Raw genomic sequence first — 20,712 nt, 5'->3', positions numbered from 1 at the left:
CTCGCGCCTTTGCATGCTCTTCCCGTTTTTATGGCTCTCACCCACTTCTGCTCTGGGGTTTGCCCAGGTCTCCCTGGAAGAGGGATTAAATAATCTCTGTATTGAATGATACATAAATTAAAACCCACTACAAAGGCATGGAGAGGAAGGACACTTCAAGGACTCGATTTGTCCCAAAACACAGGATGTTCTGCTCTAGAGATGTGTTCCCCAGCATGTGGCAAATGATGGCTCAAACAGGAGTCAGGTTTTATCCGTTTTATTTAACCAATGAAATTCCTACTGATAACAATGAAAGTAATTTCAGCAAGTATAAATGCGATACAGTTTTAAACAAACCCCATTGTTCCGTACCTATAAATAGATTTTTCAAAACCTCATAAAAAGTGCAGATTTATGAATTGCTGTTAAAATGTTAATACGTGATTCCTTTGTTTAAAAATGAGTTTTTGTCTCTTAACTCACAAAAAAAGAAAGTTCCTTCTGCATCTGTTCAGATAAATTCAAGTCGGGTAACTTAAAAAACTAACAAAAGTCACACACAAAAAATTCCATCCCACTAAGTCAGTCTGTCCTTTCAAGAAAAAAAAATAAAAAACAACAAACCCAACCAGCAACAATAGGAAAGAAATGATAAAAGCTGCTGTGGTAACCCACAGTGAGCTCCTCACAGCTGCCTCACCTTGCAGGCAAACTTCCTGTGAAAGCATGGAGCCCATGGCCTGTCTCTGGAGCTCAGGACAGGTGGTGACCTGGGAGGCAGGACAGGAGATGTGTCACCTGCCCACGGGATGCTGTAGGGACAGTGGGACCCACAGAGCTACCACACTTCTTCACTTCCTGGTGGTGGGAGGGAGCTGCAGTGTCAGAGCTTTGTCCTTAACCCTCCGTCCCAAAACACCTGCCTGGCCGTAGTGCAAGGAGGCCGTGAGCTGACAGCTGCTGGGCTGGGTACAATTTACCCCCTGTCCAGAGGGTCAGAGGTGGGAGATGCAATGAAACGCCCCTCTCTGGGCACGGCGCTGCCCTGCCTGCTGCCCCAGCCACGGGGGCTCAGACCCACGGCTGCCAACAGGGAGCCAATGCTGCTTCTTACCCCAGTGTGCCAGGCCCTGCTGTCAGCAAATCAAGGGCTAGTTTTTGCACTTGAGAGAGGCTTGGAAGCTTTTTGGCTGCAGAAGTGCCATGACCCTGTTTGTGGTCCAGCAGCTGGTCTGTCCATCCCTCTCATGCCAGCGAGCTCATGCTTGCCCCGTGCACTGGTGAGCAGAGTGTGGGGGCAGCCAGCAGCAGGCTTATGGGCACAGGGGGCTGAAACAGACACCAGGCCCCAGACTTCGCTGTGTTTGGGTCTACGTGTGGTCACACGCAGCTGTGGCTCGGACTGTGCTTTGTGCCGAGAAGGGCTCAGCTCACCCACAGTCGAGAGAGGTCGGCTGGTGCTTCTCCCTGTATCTACAGTGGTATTTTATCTACAGCAGGGTCTGTTTAGCAAGAGCAGTTTAAAGTGGCTATGTTTATCAAGTTTGCTACTTTATGAATTAAAAAAAACAAAACAAAACAACAAAACAAAAAACCAAACCCCAACAACTATAAATACAAAGACTCTCACACACCAGACACTTGCAGCCTGCGTGACTCATAAACCGCATCAATATTCTGTTAAAAAGCTTATTCTACTTAGAACTATACATAGTACAAGAGACCAAAAAGTGGCAGTCGTGTACGGGCACGCTACCTGCCCCAGGGTGGCCCACAGTCAGGTGCTTCCTAAAAAATCAAGGAGTTACAGTAACATGGCACAGGACTGCAAAGCCGATCACAGCTTCTGCTTACACTGCATACGAAGTACCAAGGGGAACACAAAAAAGAACTGGTGTTAATACTGATGGATTAAAGAGTAACTATAAAGATCAAAACAGACGTTCACAGCATGCTACATATATTGCTCACAAACTTTTCTTTTTTTTTTTTTAAAAAAAAGGCTAATACAAAACAAGGAGTTGGCAGTCTGATTTTCAGTTATGTTGGATAGAAAGATAAAGCATATACATTCATCATGTGGCTTTCCAGCAAAAGGAGAAAAGGGTAAAACTGAGAGATTTCAAGTTTACAAAGTTCCTATTTTTCTAAGCTACAGTTAATATCCAGTTCTGGTCACAGTCGTGAAAAGACCTCTGACTGCACTGCCTTGCAGAGTCCAAGGGCTGTAGCCTAAATATTATTTTCCCCCTAAAAGTGGCCACATCACCCACCACCATGAGTGGGCTGCTCTTGCAGCCACCTGGGCATATGCCTGCTGGGCTGGAGTGAAGAGGTTTGGGTCTTGGTGGCACAACATGAGCATGAAGTGAGGAATGAGACACAGTTTTGGACTTGTTGGTATTTGGAGCTGCTGCTGTTGCTGCCCCCCAGACTCCTCACCTGGAGACACAATGCTTAGTGATTGACCCATTTTGCTTCAAAACTCTCTTCAAAGGGCTGGCGGAGAAGAGAAAATGCAATCCAACAGCAGCAAGTTTTTCTTGGGCAGAATGGTTCCCTTCCCCTGGTCCATCTTTGGAGTAAGGAAAAGGCTCCAGCTCTGTTCCCAAAGAAGCCCTCTGGACACCTTGGAAGGAGGCATCCTCCACTACCTCCCCTATGCACAGGGACACAAAAGAACCCTTCAGACTCATCAGTGCAGTTTCTTCAGCTGAACAATACCTCAACTCCTCCTGTGCTGGCTGTATCCCTTTGGGAGTGCCTGTGGTCCGTGCAGCCTGATGCCGACAGCAGGGCTTGCTCCTCACAATTACTGTAACAATTGGGACCTCCGGTACCTTTAACTACTGTCAGGAACAAGGTTTCTATTTTCCACAAGCCTTGATGATACTCAGTACCCTAGGAACACCCAACTCTGCCTCCAGCAGCTACTCTACAATGTGCATTTGGATTTTTTTCTCACAGATAAATGAAAAACCCAAATCCACTTGTTCCAGAGGCTGGCTGCAGCCTGCCTGGCTGCAAGGCACCTGAGGGGCTGCCAATCTGATGCCCTGTAAGCCTGCCTGGCAGAACAGGACCTCAAATTCCCTGTCAGATGTTCCTCTGAGAAACTTGCACAGCTGAACAGCTCAAGCATGGGGCATTTCACCAAAGAAAGCATTTCCTTAGTGGATCCACTGGATTTTTACTGTAACTCCAGAGATAGGCTTTGACACTACTAAGCAAATACTGAGTTTCATCCTTTTGAACCACTTTTAACATTTTCCTGTCCAGAAACAATCTACTACAATTAAGTGTTTCTAAAGGTGAGAAAGAGCCTCTGCACTTAACAACAAGCAGTGATAGGGGAACCTTGCTTTCAAGGTTAAGGCTGGGAGGTTGTCCCTGCAGCTGGGAGGCTGCTCAGGGTTGGGATTTGGGAAGACAGGAAGCACTTGATGCAGGACAGGGGTGGTGGCAGGTTGGAAAATAACAATTTTTCCCCTGATGAGCAGCAAAGGATTAAATATCTGCAAAAGAGACCTGATGCATATTGGGGAGCAGCAGCACGACCACCTGCCAGGAAATGTGCTCTAAGGAATAAATTAACACTGATCAAGATGCTCCTGAAGTTTCCTCATACTACTGTGCTCTCTCCATCTCTCACACCTGTAATCTATGCAGTAGGTATGAAATACTATATTAATTTTTATTTGGAGATAAAATGTTTCACTTACAATTCCTAAATATAGGGAAGTAGGTGGATGCATCTCTTCAGACAAACATAGTGCTGGGGGACATGAGAAACAGTAAATCTGAAGTTCAGGTAATGAAAACTGACATTTTATCCAGCTCTTGGAATGATTGCTAACAGCAACTGATTCTTACAGCTCTATAGTCAGATCTGCTCTGGGAAAGTTCATTTACAATGAATCCACTCCCCTCTTCCTTTGTTTTGTGCAACATCACCCCTTATCTATGGGAGAAGGATCCAAACATCTACAGAAAGTAACTGAAAGAACATTGAGATCAAGAAGATCTGGAGTATTTTTGATCCAAAAATTTTTAGTTCAGGCACATGCTATCCACTTACTACCACAAATGAATGTTTTCTGCAAGTAGAGGTTAAATAATTCTGAATCTCTTCTGAAAGGAGTCCAGATTCTGGATCATGAGCCTGAAATGCATGCCTATGTTCATGGAAAACACACATGCATGAGAAACGTTGAGAACCTGTTCTGCAAGAGCAGTGGCTTACAGTTTAACTGCTTTAGGAGAGATTTCTCTAAGTCTACGTTAAGTCCCCAAAACAACTCATTTCATTAACAATCACTGCAAATCACATGGACCTGGTACATATTATTATTTTAGTCTCTATGGAAATTAATTTTATTCTATTTTATTTAGGTGACTCAGTTTCTTAAAAATCTGACTCAAACATTCAAGTGGGCATCTTCTAGGATTTTGCTGAGTGCCTGGGTGCTTAAATCCCCATTGAAATTTAGTCAGCAAGCTGCTTTTTTCCAAATCCCATGAAAATATCAGTATCACTACAAACAAAAATACACTTTAAGAATCTGGTGCTTTGACTTTTTGCACTCAAGTAAAAGAGCAACAAAATGTTTTTTGTTCTCTTCTGATCTGTTCTAAATTTATACTTACATGTGTAATTGTTTAAAAATTTACTGATTTTTCTGTCCTTAAATGTTTTTTAATACATAGGAAGAGCTGATAGTGGAGATTTTTTAACTCTTACAGCTGAAATACATCCTTTTCAAGGATCAAGGTGTTGGGCAAGGGAGGGGATTGTCCTACCCTGCTCTGCACTGGGGCAGCCTCACCTCAAGTCCTGTGTGCTGCTTTAGGCACCACAATATAAGAAAGACGTGAAACTATTGGAGAGTGTCCAAAGGACTTCAAGGATGGTGAAGGGCCTTGAGGGGAAGCTGTATGAGGAGTGGCTGAGGTCACCTGCTCTGTTCAGCCTGGAGGAGACTGAGGGGAGAGCTCACTGCAGTTACAGCTTCTTGTGAGGGGAAGGGGCAGGCACTGATCCCTTCTCTGTGGTGACCAGTGACTGTACTCGAGGGAATGGCCTGAAGTCGTGTCAGGGGAGGTTTATGTTGGATATCAGGAAAATGTTCTTCACCCAGAGGATGGTTGGGCACTGGAACAGGCTCCCCAGGGAAGCCTGACAGGGTTCAACAAGTGTTTGGGGACAATGATCTCAAGCACATGGTATCACTCTCGGACCTGTCCTGTGCAGGGTCAGGAGTTGGACTTGATGATTCTTGTGGGCCTCTTCCAACTTAGCAAATTCTATGATTCTGTGATTTTCATTTTAGTGAAGGCTTTAGAACCAAGGATATATGTTTCAACTCAGCCTTGATGAAAATAAATCCATCTACAGCTCACCAAAAATCTCATAGGACACCACAGCACTAGCTGTGGTAGCTATCTATCTTTCTAGCTATCTGCACAAACTGCACCAAAATTTAAAATTATTATTTCTGTTTTAACAATTATTTCTATTCTTGTATGATGATACTCTCATGAAGTTTGGCTGTGGGTAGAATGTTCTGGGAAATGCAAATGCTTTCTCCAGTTGGCACCTTTTTCACTTCTCTTCATTACCAAAAAAAATAGAGCAATCTCAGCAAGGACATACTCTACAGCAACACACATTTCAAGTGACTCTGCAATGATAAGAAGCTGTTCATGCTCAAAAGCTCTGTTCCCTACTCACAGTGCTCCCTGTGCTAGCTGGTTAATTTGTACCTATCAAGCTTTCTTTTCAGTAGACAGGAGACTGTACATTTTGTTTTTATGTTGGTCACGGCTGGGATTTTGTAGACTAACATGAATGCTGGTAATTACCAATTCCAATGAAGGAACACAAAGGGAGAGGATCTACACTTCCAATGATTCTGGTACTCTTAAGAAAAATATTAATGAAAAAAGTGTGAAGATTCACATTCATGTGTACTTTAAAAATGCAAAATAAATCCAAGAACACTTGCACATTAAAAGTTGGCACAGTGTGAACCTAAAGCGTGCATAAAGTGTATGGTAGTGTTGTCTGACTTTAAACATCTATTCTGAACAAACAGCTATTAAAAATCCCAAATTTGTGTATAAAAACTAGGCTATAAATTGTTGCACTATAAATGCAATACTTTGAAAAAAAATGCCACGTGGAAAACACTTCCAGATGTTTCAAGTTTGCATTTAATATTAAAGGAAAAAAAAAAAAGAGAAATAGCAAACTAGCTGTACAATGACATTTCCTGTGATGGAATGTCTTGCAGGCCATATGGGACTTGATATGGCACTTAAAAAACCAAAACAAAACACTGGTTTACTACAAGTTTTGTGAAGCAATCCATTTACGGTTTCTGTATTTCAAATCTGCTCATGTACACTTTGCTCATGAAGGCATTTGAGCTGGCAAGTATATTTCATAAGGAAAGAAGTAAAGGCACTCATGTTTCCAAATGTAAAACTCAACCTACTCCGGAAGTCTTTGCATTTCTGAGGGGAAACGAAGCCATCATATTAGTTACCCAAATCTAATTTCACCTCCTTTCCAGAGCTCAACTGTGCTTCTTGAAAACTACTTGACTTTTCAATGCAAAGAAATTTAAAGCAGTACTGAACAGTTCCCATCACTCTGAAAAACAAAAGTATTGCATGAAAACTTCTCTCAGCAGAAGCCATTAGGTATGGCCACTACAATCACAAGAAGCAGGGGGGAAAGGATAACAACAATTTAGAAAGCAAATCTAAGTTCACACATATGAACATCTCAGTAGTTCTGAGAAATCTTTGCAGTTAGCTATACAAGATAAATAAATCTGATGTTCTACCCGATGCTTTCTACAAGACAGACCAGTGCTGTCTGTTGGGTAGTTTTCTAAATAGCCAAATGACACTTAAAAAAAAATAGTTACTGATTTTTTCCTCAAAAGGTTTTCACATGCAGAGTCTGCAGTCTGAAAGTGCAGAAAAGTGTACAATCATCGGGCTTTCCAATCTGGAACGGACAGATAAAGCAGAAAAACCAACATGCAAAGTCAAAGCATGGATCAGGAAGAGGGAAGAAAAGAGAAAACTAACTTTAGTAGAGTACTGGTCCATGGTTTTGTAAATGAAAAGTGTCAAAATATGACTGGTAGTATTTTTTTTTTCTAACTGTTCTGCAATCACCAATGAAAAAAAGTCCTGCATTAACTTCTACAATCCAACAGAACATTAAAAATAAACCTGTCCGGTTAGTTTTGAATACATATCACAGAAATAAAAGTCACCCTCCTCAAAAGAAATATGAAAAGTCCAAACCAACAGACAAAAGTTGAAGCAGTTAACTCGTGTTCTACTGGGTAAGTTTAAGCATCTCTTTAGGCACTTCACTGGTTCATTAAATGCAATACAAAATAAAGCTATAAATATCAACATTTTGTGCTCTCAAAAATTAGTCAAAAGCAACAGAAAACAGCACAAAAGTGTGACATTTTTGGCAGCTTATTTCTTCCCTTCCCCAATATTACTGGTTGTCCAAAAATGCTTTGTTTTGGGGATGCTTTGGCATCTCAGTATCAGGTTGTCTTAAGCCGTAAAAGCTAAAACAAAACTGCTAGACAATAAAGAAATTTGGTTTTAAAATTTCTTTATGGCTATATAAGAAGGACACTTTAGCAGTGGCATGTCAGGGAAAAAAGCTTGCTTTCTTTCTAAATATTGCACTTTTCTTTTGTTCACTCACACTAATGCATAGAAACTTTTAAAACTTTGAATATTACAATTTCATGCTATGAAAAAGTTATGGGAAATAATTTTTATACATCCAATATGAAAGAATAGATATACTAGCCTTCCTTTACTTTCCTTAGTTAAAACATTGATAAAGAAGAGAGTGCAAAAAACCCCACAACCCTATTTTTGGTCAGCCTGTGTATTAATTTTTATAGGTGCCAACTAAACAAATTGCAACACGTGATGAGCATGGGTATTGTCAGGACAACTGAGGGTGACTGTCAGTAAAACAAGACTATGCATGATTGAAACACAGTAAGTGTGGCTGAAATGGCAAACTGTGAGGCCTCTTCTCTTTGTGAAGGGGCACGACAAAGCGGATGAATTTCGCACTTCAGTAGCATGCTGTAGGATTTACCAAGATTAATTTCACATTAAAGTGTGCTCGATGCTTGCATCTACATCTCGCATCACCTCCAATTGCTGTAGTAAGACAGTGACTGGCAGCAGTCTCCAGGACACACAGGAGAATCCAGTGGGCAATTTGATGTGGCACAGCCCGCGCATCTCCGTCGCGAGTCACGATGTGGTGGGACGTTCTCAGGACAGGCAGAACTGATCTTCTGCTGGACTCCACTCATCTGAAAAATGATTGCTTGGAAAAAGAAGTCTCTAAGCACTTCACTCCAGTGCTTAAAGAACAAAGCGCTAGGGTTGGATACAATAAAACCAGTTTCAGGATCCTGACCACTGTGCAGAAATCCAGCCGGAAACAATGCAGAGTAGCGCTCCTCAGTGTTACTTTTGTTATCATTAGTAATGTTAAGCATCAAGAAAATAAAACACGTCATTGCACATTACAGCCGCCAAGAAGCACGGCTAAACTTTGACACTAGAGAATTGAATAACCTGATGCTACATCACAAACAGCTTCTGGTGTGTATCTATTTTGAAAGGTCTTTACATACTCAGTAGAAGCCCCTGTACTCCTGGCCAGCGAGTGCTTCAGGTTAAGTGACGAGTTATGGCACGAAGGGCATACAGAAGTTCGGCTTGCATCCGAGCTTCCATCAGAAGTAGATTGACATGAACCTGTAAAAAAGTACATCAGCCATTTAGCTCACCTCTGAATGCAACATGGTTTATTCATTCAGGATGAAATTTCTATCCTTTAGTAAAGTATCGCTGCAAGAAAACTTTGTCTCTTCTCCCCGTACCCTGCTGCAGGACTACAGTTCCTCTAGTGTAGTAATGCCAATATGGACAACATCCCAGGACTGCAAACAACTACCCTCAACTGCTGCTTTAAGCAATCTTCCATCTGACAAGACACCTTTAAACATTTCTTTGTGTCCTAAAGACAGTAGATCTTTCTAAATTATATTTGGTGTTCTTTACTACTACCTGTCACCATTATATAGGAGCACAGAATAAGGAACAGTTTCCATGCCAGACAGGTTTGCAGGCACACGTGTACTGAACCACTGAACCCTTCTCAGGAAGCATTTAATGTGATATATGAAGGCACACTGACATTTTTATTGCTGAAAAATACCATAAAGTACACACACACACACACACACACACACAAGAGTTTAGGTATTTCTTGATATCCAGATCCCAAGTATTGGCATAGATGACCACTTCTGCATTCTCAAGTTTATCCACTTTTCTTTTACAGTTGTCCATTCAACATTATGGAGAAGTGAGTCATCATCACCATCATCATTATTACTATTTAAAAAGTATTTCCAGCACACTAAGAAGTATTTTTGTCAAATTGGTATCTAACACTCACAGATTGATTCTCATTTGTTTTTCTCTGATTTAAACCAGTTCATTTGACAGATGCTGCCCTTTTCAGAGTCCCCATATTTTAATTTTCAAACAGCACAGGGGTCTCTGTGAAGCCACTTTGGCTTTGGAGCACATACCTTCTCCGAGTGCTTGAACTGGCGCCAGTAACTATCGTACATGCGCTTGGTAGTTCTCTCTGGGTAGCAGGTCACTGTCTTTATGTAAACCTTCAGGCTGCGTTCAAGTAGCTGATTAACTTCTCCATAATCATAGTCATCATACCTACATAACACAAGCAATGATTCTGTTGGACATGAGTTTCTAAAAACATTGCTTTTGCAGCATTATATTCTTAAGCCTGGGAATTGGAACATTTATCACACATGACCAAAAACCACGTGTTAAGAGAGGATCTGAAAGGCTTAGTAAGATCATAGAATTTATAAGGTTGGAAAAGACCTTTAAGATCATCGAATCCAATGGTTAACCCTAAACACCATCATGGCCACCATTAAACCATGTGCCCTATCCACCATTTTATGAACACTTCCAGGGATGGTCGCTCTCCCACTTCTGTGAGCTGTTCCAATGCTTTACAAATCTTTCTGTGAAGAAATTTTCCCTAATATCCAAACTAAAGCTGCCCTGGTGCTACTTGAAGCCCTTTGTTCTCATCCTGTCACTTGTTACCTGGGAGAAGAGGCTGACCCCCCCAGTCTCATCTCAGGTTGTTGTAGACAGTGAAAGGTGCCCCCTGAGCTTCTCAGACTAAACACCCCCAGCTCCCTCAGCTGCTCCCCACAGCACTTGTGCCCCAGAGCCTTCCCCAGCTCCGCTGCCCTTCTCTGGACACGCTCCAGCCCCTCAATGTCTTCCTTGCACTGAGGGGCCCAGAGCTGAGCACAGCATTTGAGGTGTGGCCTCAGCAGTGCCGAGTCCAGGGGGACGGTCACTGCCCTGCTCCTGCTGGCCACACCACTGCTGATCCAGGCCAGGATGCCATCGGCCTTCTTGGCCACCTGGGCACACCCTGCATCATGGTCAGCTGCTATAGACCAGCATCCCCAGGGCCTTTTTCAATGAGCAGCTTCCCTGCCACTGCCCCCAGCCTGTAGCACTGCAGGGGGCTGTTGTGGCCCAAATGAAAGACTCGGCACTTGGCATCACTGAACCTCATAGAACTGGCCTTGGCTCACTGATCCAGCCTATCCAGAGCCCTCTGTAGGGCCTTCCTACCTCCTTCCAGTACATCAACACTCCTGCCCAACTTGGTGCTGTCTGTGAACTTGCCTAGGGATGTTGTCTTTCCTGAATGAAGGATACAGGCTGGCTTCAGAGTTCCATCCTGACTCATTTTCTGTACTGGAGGGAAAAATTATATTGATATGCCAGCAAAACCACTCTAACTTCCAGACAGAGGTACCATCTCCACTTTAATCACCCAGTCTAAAATGATGCATTACACATGGTTTCTTTTTCTGCTTACATAGTTTTAAAATGTACTCCTAAGCCAGGGAGTTTTTGTCCATACCTGATTCCATACATACAGTGGACATAGTTAAATAAAGCTCTTCTTAGCGTAGTTGTATCAACATCTTCATGTGTTGCCATAGTGTTATATGTGAGGTTATACACCATCCGAAACTTCTCATCCAGGAGATGCCCAATATCAGAATAAAGCCTGTTTACAAGGGAAAAGCCATGATTTTCCCAAGTATAGTCCTGCAGAAAGAGAAGAAAATATATAAAAGCACAAATTAAGTGAATTCCCTATGTTATCTTCTCTACAACTCAACAGTTTTTGTTGGCTGATAGTTATGACTTCATTCTCTTCCAAAAGTTTGCATTTTGAATCCTTCATCCACCTGCTCTGTTCCCCCAGAATTCCTGGCAATGAATATCACGTTGCGACACTCCAACCCTGGATATCATTAGCCTACAGGTGAAAAAACCCCAAGCTTCTCCTGAAGTGCTTAGGGAATCTTCTTCTGCTTTGCCACTCTGACCAGTATCATTCCATGTGGAATTGGCCTTGAAGTTTAAAACCTGCCTCTCTTGGAGGCTTTGGTGCTTATCTCCAAGCAGAGATGGAGCCTTTACTTCCAGCCACAATGTAAAATCATTGGGTTAAATGCTAAACCATCCCTGAAAACCCTGATAAAATCCAGGCTGTTTTGGTCTTAGACAAGCACCTGGATTGCAAGATAAAAGCCTGAGTGCTTGTATGAGGAGCGGAAAGTCATTGTAGAGTAGCGGCACAGCAGGAAGAACCATCCTGCTCCAGAGCAAGGGCAGATGCTCCAGAGCTCCACAATGCCATCACACAGAAGGTGAGAGTGTGATCACATCCTTGTCAAGTGCTCTATCATTCCATCACTGATGGCATCTTCACAATTGAGGGCATCGTCTCCATGTTATTCCTGTTTCTGGCTGTTTTCCAAAGGTACTGCCAGGCCAGGGTCCTCACTAGGCACCTTGAAGCATGTCTTCTGTCCTGTTCCCCTGAGGAGGGCAGCAGGGAAGAGCAGAACAGGGCTCCGTTGTCTCACGGAGGCATCAGTGACATCTAAAACATGTCACAACATCACGTTTGGTCTCTGGCTGCCAGCACAAAAGACTAAGGCTTGTGAGAAACATGCCATACCCATACAACCCTGGAAAGGTGTCCAGGACATCACAAAAGCCTCTGAGAGCCAGAAGACCCAGAGAGGGGAAAATGCTGTTGACTAACAGCAATTGATCCCTATTATCAGTGAAACCTTCCCCCCAAAAACAAGCTTGAAGGCATTCTGCTGTGTACAGAATACCATTTTTCTATTTATAAATTTAAAACCATAGAGACAAATTCAGTTTTGTTTTATCAGAGTAAGGATTAGACTTATTGCAGGTGTTTGGAATGCTACTGAAATTTAAGTATCATTAATAGCAAGGAATTTGGGAAGCTGTGGTTATCTACATCCAACTGTTAAGAGTAGGACATAATAAAGTTAAATTATCAAGGTGACTTCTTTGAATGTAAGCCAGAAGCTGTCCTGTTTATTTAAGAGGAGAGATGTTTCAGTTCCAATTTCAACTTCTTTGGAGCTTTTTTCCAAGGGAGCCTGCTGCTCCTAAAGAAGTTAGGCAGATTGTTTGATTTATAGGCACTGACTATGTCTAATTCTTTTTGGCAGTAATAACCTACTTCAGGCTCATATAAAGACCACAGAATAAATTATCCAGTTCAGTAGAGACTGCTATAAAGCTAAATACATTTCCTGAGAGCAATTGTGGATTCTTTATTTTACAGTCTTAGATACATCTTCTGACCACGGAGTTTTCCTGCACCCACTGTCATTTTAATTGATTTGGTTGAAGATTTCTTCCTTGCTTTCCATTTACTTCTAGCCTGCTTATGAATGTGCTCAGTAAGATAGAACAGAACCACCAAGGATGTCCCTTCTGTTACATATAATATGAAGTTCATGATTCTGGTCATGGCAAAGGATGTCAACATATTAAGACAATGTACAGGTAAAATGTACCTTCTGTTCTTACAGTAGCACAGAGAAAAATGCATTAAAATACAGCAAAAACTTCAGTAATCATATTTAGGAATTCCTTTTCTTTCACAGCATTCTAATTGCAGAGATTTGGTGCACATATGAGAACAATACTCCTCAAATCACTCTCACAGACCTATATGCATCCAGGTATTGACAGCCACTGGACAGAGAGTACTTAGTAAAATGACAGGAATACAGAATTGTTCCAGTGGATTTTTTTTCTACAACATCTCGAGGGATGTGAAAGAAATTCTTGCTTTTCTACCTTTCCCTTTTATTTCAGATATGCTTTACCGTTTTCAAATATTAATGCTGGTAATGTTTCAGTAATAACTGAAGTAAAAGGGAAAGCCAAGTATTGCCTTTGCCAAATATTGACAAACAGTGAAAGACTCCATCTCAGGAGACTTATGCAAGATTGTGATTAATGAACCACGATAAGAAAAGGAGCTTGGAACAAACATGCCCCACAATAACCACTTGATGCTCTGTAGTGAGATATGCACACATTCTTCGAGTGAATGTGCTTTAAAGAGATGGTACCTGAGCTCTGAATGTTGGCAGATGGTCTTCTCCTCGCCTTGCAAAGTCTTTGTACCCAAACCCAGGATCTTCAACATAACGGGAGACATCTGTAGAAACTATTTCATCATCAAATGCTGGGAATAAAAGAGGAAAATGCTTTGCTTTAGGCAAGAACATGACCTAATGCCGACTTCCAACTAACACTCTACTACAGCACTGGAGGAAAATTTTAGAAGTTATGCATAGGAGAATAGTGGTACAAAGGAAAGAAACATTTCAATTCTCATCTGCTTTTATTAGATACATTGCTTTCATTGAGCCCATTAAAGTCAGCCTATACCAGACATCTAATGTACTTCTACTAAAAGACAAGAGTTGGACTACACTTCTGTCTGGAGGTTTCCTTTTCCCTCTGTTGACTTCTGAGGGAGGCTAGTTATCTTAAGTCAGGAAGATGAACATCATCACCAAATTCACTGGGTTAGCATAAGGAACAAAAAATTGATCCTTGGTAGTAGGATTGTTGTACTGAGCAGTCTTTGTGTCAGGAGTCACACTGTAAACTGGAATATGAGCACCAGAAAGCAACACAACACTCCACTGGCAAGTATCAGCTGAAGATTATATGAAAGCAAAGAGCTCTACAGTACATCAGGGTGAAATTCTGCCAGAAGCTGTAGTAACTAAGCATCTTCAAAGAGCTCCAAAACATATCGTTAAGCACACGCAGCTTCTCTATCAGGAATCAATCTTTCCCTCCCGAATAAACAGGTGGCTTGATTGTGTAACTACCTCTGCAGAAGTTGCCTACTGCATAGCTGACTGCATTTGACCCTGATGTTAAAATCGTGGCTTGCTTCCACATGCATTGACAGAACAGTTGCCATATGTCCACTGTTAGCACCTTGAAAAGTCAGTTAATCTAAGAATTGCAGAAGTGCTTTATCTCCTCTTTGCCTCATTAAACAATCAAAACATAACTGTGTAGGAAGAGGCTTGGACAACATCTGCTACAGAAAATTCTCAGTGAAGAATAAAAAACCTGCACACATACACTCCTCTGCCCTGACAAGGACTGGGTTTCATGAAAGGGTAAAGGCTCAACACACACAGACTCCTCAACTGAAATCAGTAAATGGTAAAGAGGAAAGAAAGTGAACAAAACTATCAACAACCCCATCCAAAAACCCCTCCTGTCTTGAATGACCCCTTTCCTTAAACACTTGAAGTGGCACAGACTCATGGAAGTCCTGTTTTGATAATGAAACTGCAATGAGTGTCCATTTATCTGCACTGCTGATACTGCCTGACCAAAGGAAAATACAGCAAGAATTTACAATGTCCGCTTAAAAAAATCCAGCTTGAGGTTGCTGGATGTGTCTTCTTTCAGAGATTTTTCTATGTTCCTAAAGAGCCACAAAACAATATCTCTGCTGATGATCCTCAGTACATTCTTTCTCCATTTTGGGGTCTTTGCACAAACCTGTTGATTCTTTCAAACATGTTTGGTCTGAAGCTGTGGAGACCTACATTTGCTAAGAACAGTGCAGTAAAATGTGAAGCATTTTAGTGGTCACTTTTTAAAAAGACTAAGCAAGCAATCAAGTAGCTTCTACTATGAGGAAATAGCTAAAGATTCTGATTGTTGTAATAATATTCTTTCTTCTAACACTTTCTTTGGGAAAAAACCCACCTTCCTGTCTGTATGAGGCAGACTTCATTCTGTAGTTTGTCAAAGATGAAGAACTCCAGAGCATATGAAGAATATGCGAAAAGAAGGTTTCAGCTCAAAATTTGGAAAATCATTTAAGAGCAAAAAAATGCTATCAATCTCTATCACAAGATAGGCAGTGGAACAGCACAGCAGTATGATCACTCAGAGCAGCAAGTTGGAAATGTCCTTTCCAGGTGGGCAGTAAATGGTAAAGTAGTTGAGTCTCATCATTTAATTCCTAAAGTAAATGTCATATCTGAAAGCTACTGAAGTTCTAAGCACTACAGAACCTACACCTGTGAAATATTACCAAATATGTATTACTAATTTATTAAATATAATTAATAAATTAATTATTTTGATGATACAGAACATATAAAAGGAAATGTACATCCTACTTTTTAAGGAAGACTACAAGCCTTTTTTTTTTTTTAATATACAAAAGCTAAATTTCAAGTAGTAAAAAGGATGATGTTATTTGTCAATCAAGAAATCCTAAGGTTATGAAGCGGAAGGTAAGACCACCCTTACTACACTGCTTCTAGATGAAGAGAATAAAGAAATGGACAGAAAAAGGTTCAGTCACTGAACTAGCCTCAAGCATTTATTTCTTAAAAAGCACAGACAGAATTGAACTGGAAAAGCACAAATACCTCCACTAATTACTAGCAGACTCTCCTTCTTCTCCTTCTCAAAGCGAGTTGCCATTTCTTCCTGAGAGGCTTCTTCATCCTCTTTATCTTCTTGTAGTCTCTTCATCCTTTCCATCAGGGCCTCCAGCTCACTTAAAGAATCTGCAATCTGCAAAAACACCATGACATTCTGAAAAAATTAGAAGATAGACAACATGTGTCATCTTCACAAACGTTCTCAAAACCAGACAGCAGAAGCAAACACAAAAACTCAAGCCAGAATGCATTTCGCCACATACAGCACAGACAAACAGCTTTTCAGACAGCAGGAAGACAGGAGCTGGGAAGTGTTAATGTAGCCTGCTGCATTAATTTACTTCAAATTAACAGGAAAGAGGTGGTGTTTGAGTGTGGAAACCACAGTCACTCATATTCCACCACGTAAATAGCTCAGGAAAATCTATCTGCATGCCCTATGTCTCTCATAAAACAACTTTTCATACTAAGGTAACTATATTCAGCCCACTAGTAATGCAAAATATGTTTCTGAAGAGATGCAGTGCAACACTGCCTTAGAGAAACACAACCTGAGATGACAAGTCAGTACTTTTCTTTCATTATGTGTGACCAAAATAGCCATTATGTTGACCCTTTTCCTTACTTTTGTGAGGAAAAAAGACCTCTTTTTACTAGAAATACATCAAAATTTTGGATGCCCTGTACCTGTCATTCAGATTTTCCATAAGATAAATTATTTGGTTTTTCTTTTCCATCTTTTTGAGTTGTTATTTTGCCCATAGTTACAATTGTTTCCAGCAGACTCCTTAGCAATAAGCTAAGCCTAGCAATAAGCACAGTCAGCAGCAATGCTCTGCCTACTACAAAGGGGGAGTAAGGCACCTCCATGGCATGAGCTGGCATGTTTTACAACCCAGAAGTTTAAGACACAGTGATTGAACTGAGTGATGACATGCTAACATTCTACTGCTAATTGTAAAAATTGTATCTAGCAACTCTGCTCATAATCCTGATTTTTCATCAAAGGCAGTGAGGCTAATTCATCTGTCAGCATTAATTCAAAGGCATGCCTTCAAAAGCATTCTAGAGCAACTTTCAGAAAAAAAAATGTCCAGTTAATTAACTAGTAATCAAATTAATCAAGTTAATTAGCTAGTAATCAAAGTTCTCTGTTGATTCAAGACTGGAACACCAGCATGAAAAATTAAATAATTTTATTTCAGACATTTCCTCCCATCTATACAGAAGTGTTTCAAACTTCCTATGTGACTGCAGGCCTTGAAGTAAAAACTGTTATTATTATTATTACTACTACTACTACTTCTACTTTTTTCCATTTTTCTTTTCACTCCTTGTGTTAGGAACATGGATGGACAGTGCTCCAGCCAATGCCACACTGTCTAAAAAAATGGGCCTTTAAGCTTTCTGCTGAAAGCTACGTTTTAGTCTTGCCTGATGGATGCTGAGATTAACTATCAAAATCACATTGCTCTGACTACCATCCACTGTTACAGTGTGGTTTGCAATAGGTTACACTGGAAATTGCCAGAGTGTATGTAAGAATTACCAGACTCAAGCATTCCTGTAAAGTAGACAAATTTCAAACTAATATTTAAACAGGAAAGAATGGAAGAAAGTTTTCTAATGCAAAACAGAGGCAAGCAAAATAATTTTCTTGCAGCACTAACCCCAAAGTTGCTACTTGTGAGGGATGCATTTTCTATGTTGTTGTCGTTGGCAAGATCACAGACACAGAAGTTGTTGACTGCTATAAGTCTGACTCCATTAGATGTATCCGGATCTCTCTCTGGATTAATGCCACTACCAAATACAAAACTTGCCAAGGCATGATAATGTGCCAACAGGACAACAGCATGCACCAGTTCAGGAAGAGACCAATTATTTTCCCCAGTCTTGACAAGTTTCTGAAATGAGAATAAAAAAAGTGTAAATATAAAATTTCTTTTGGTACCCAGCTTTTCTATAAAGCACTACACATTTCAAAAAGGGATCAATTCTTTCTTCCAATAATACCATATTCCCCTTGCACACAAACTCTCACTGGATAAAAAAAAAGAGATACCTAATATATTACTTTTTTTCTTTTGGGCTATTTTAGCCGATGCTACTCCTAAAAAGAAAATCCTACTGGCTTTGTCACACAGGAGAATCAGCCTGTTCGGTGCACTGGTACTTCCCTGAACATAACTCAGGGTAATGAAGCCTAACCAGGCACTTGCACGGTTCTTGGCAGTCCTTTTCACCAGACATTTACTGGTATTTACAGGGCATGACTGAGGAGGTACCTGGATGTGCTCTTTTGTGATCAGCCACGGCCGGTGTGCAAGAAGCTTGTTTATTTCGTTCAGGTTTTTCAGTCTTTGGGGAATGTATTCTAAACCATTCAACCACTCTGCAATCCCGCCAGTCTTCAGAAACTCATCAACGTGCATATTGATTAGGTAGGAACACTGATGTCTGGCAGCAGCCTGGAATATTTAAACACAGAGTGAATGGAGCAGCACATTAGTGTGTAATCTGGTTTTGCTGTGCGTGGGAGACAGGTTAATAACACAAAACAAAAGTACAGTGTCATTCCAAAAGGCCTTGTGCAAATGCATTGCAATGCATTTCTATACAGTATGGAGGATTCTCCAGTAAAAATACATTTGATTACTCTGGATTGCAAAATATAATTTAGGTTGGAAGTGATCACTATAAGATAACCCTCTGCTCACAGGGCTGACTTAGAACTTGCTGCTTGGAGCCTTGTCCAGACAAGATCTTCCCCCTTGGAGATCACAGAACCTTTCTTGGTTCCTGCTGCAATGTCTCGACATCCTCACACAGACAATTGCTTTCCTAGTGTCCATCTGGAATTTCTTGTGACTTGAGTTTACTGCTTCTCATCCTACTGCTGCACAGTGATGTGGGCATGTGAGAGGTGCATCACTGTGGGAAACAGGGAACGATGTAGATTGCCAATCTCCCTTCTCACTGAAAACCTTCCGGCTAGGTTTGCTTTATTGTGATAAAAATCTACAACAAAAATCCAGCCTCTGTCAAAATGCCACTAATTTCTCCTTTCTGAATTCTTCCTTGTTTTCCTCCTTTTTTAAAATACAGAAGTGAGAGCTGCAGGAGAAGATACAGAGCCCATTGGTACGTACCATGATGGCAATGTAGTGCCTGTAGGGCAGAGGAAGGGGCCCATCCATGCGCAGCATATAGAACTGGCTGCGGAGGAAGGACTCCAGGTACTGAGTGTGGATACTCATGACCTGTGTGATGTTGTCCAGGCGACCAGACGTAGAATATTCTTCCACAAGAAGATTGGTACGTTCATCCAAACCGTTTGCTTGCATAACCTTGAAAATAAGATGGAGAAATATTAACAGAGGGAGAGATTTTCTCCAGCTTTAGCCTTGGGCAGAAACACACTGTGGAATGAAAAGATTATCCGTGTCCAGACGTAAAGACAATGATGGAGCTCTGGGTGTGCATTTGCAAACATACATGCCTGCATGAATGCAAATACACATAACACAGATCCTACTTGTATATTGAGAAGCGAAGAGCGCTTTACACTGAACCTGTGTTATTTTTTATACTAAAAAACCCAAGCCCATTTTTCTGTACATCTTCTTGAAGCAGAGGAAGTCACAAATGCTGAAATCAAACCTGCACAGAGAGCTGGAAGTAAGTAAGAGCTAAATGGGAAGTAAATACTTTATGGAAGACAACCTGTATAGACACACACTACCTGAGTACTCAGCCCCAAAATCAATTTCAAAATTAATGGAGAGGAACTGGATTATGTAACCAAATTATAGAGACAGCCTGGCAATCTACCCCTTCTGTGCTTGTATAATTGAAGAGGAGATCAAATGCTAATTTGTTCATAACATTCAGGTATTATTTAGAGTGGGAATTTAATGCTTTCTTTAAACAAAAGCTGTTCTTTAATTATTCCAACCAATCCAAACCTTGGGCACAAGATGAAATGAAACAGCAGAACAGTAAGTAGCTCCTGCACTGCAAGCCCTGACACAGTATGAGTGCTATTACTCAGTGTTTATCACCAGGAACAGCCATTCTCAACATGTTCACCACTGAAGTTACAAGCACAAGACTAGAATACCCAGTATTTATTCTGACACTGTGCAGTAATAAACCAGCCAGCTTACTATTGCAAACACCATGAAATGAGAACATATTTCAGCTGTTTTACTGCACATGAAGCTATATATGCCCAAAACCAAGAAGCACAATGCTTTTGCTGAAATATTCTATTTAAAATATGTTTTCTTCTTTATGATGGGCTGATGAGTGGACCATGTCTCAAATATCTTTCTATCAGATCTCATATAGATAAGTTACATACAGAGAAACACAAACAATACAACATTTAATTTCTCACCACTGTACTTTCCTGGTTTAATTTGTGGGCCCAGAAAAAAATGGAAGAAGCAGCTACACAGTTAGGCAGCTCCATCATTTTCACATGTGTATATCTTCACTATGGCAGCTTTTCTATGTTTTACACCCAAATCGATGCCTTCTCAGTTATCTTTAATAAAGTTTTTACCACCAGAATTTTATTCAGACATTAGAGACCGTTTTATCTCCCTGTATATACCTCACTCCACTCCTAGGAGTCCCCCTTATTCTTCAGCAAGTGTATCTCTCATGTATTTAAGAGATTCTTGTCTGTTTTAGTGGTTTCTTGGGGAAATAATATTTTTGTGTCTCTGGTAAGGTT

General features: G+C 41.0%; 1 protein-coding gene across 4 annotated transcripts in view; it reads right to left on the bottom strand.

Moving 5' to 3' along the window:
- Positions 1-6,177: 6,177 nt before the first annotated feature.
- Positions 6,178-20,712, bottom strand: part of SESN3 (sestrin 3) — a 38,715-nt gene continuing 24,180 nt past the window's right edge. For 2 of the 4 annotated variants that reach the window (XM_086882058.1, XM_086882059.1), the window contains 8 exons: positions 19,121-19,318; positions 18,257-18,439; positions 17,639-17,875; positions 15,954-16,101; positions 13,605-13,720; positions 11,048-11,238; positions 9,654-9,798; positions 6,178-8,811 (listed from right to left, as the gene is read on the bottom strand). In XM_086882058.1, the coding sequence (XP_086738184.1) occupies positions 8,725-8,811; positions 9,654-9,798; positions 11,048-11,238; positions 13,605-13,720; positions 15,954-16,101; positions 17,639-17,875; positions 18,257-18,439; positions 19,121-19,318 (1,305 nt within the window). In that variant the 3' untranslated portion in view covers positions 6,178-8,724. Of the gene's footprint in view, positions 8,812-9,653; positions 9,799-10,750; positions 10,879-11,047; positions 11,239-13,604; positions 13,721-15,953; positions 16,102-17,638; positions 17,876-18,256; positions 18,440-19,120; positions 19,319-20,712 lie in introns of those variants that run through there. The other 2 variants (XM_086882060.1, XM_086882061.1) reach the window with 1 other exon arrangement.

Source organism: Cyanistes caeruleus, chromosome 3 (genome assembly GCF_971803275.1).
Source record: "Cyanistes caeruleus chromosome 3, bCyaCae1.hap1.1, whole genome shotgun sequence".
Lineage (NCBI taxonomy): Eukaryota > Metazoa > Chordata > Aves > Passeriformes > Paridae > Cyanistes > Cyanistes caeruleus.
This window is presented reverse-complemented; position numbering and strand designations above follow the sequence as displayed.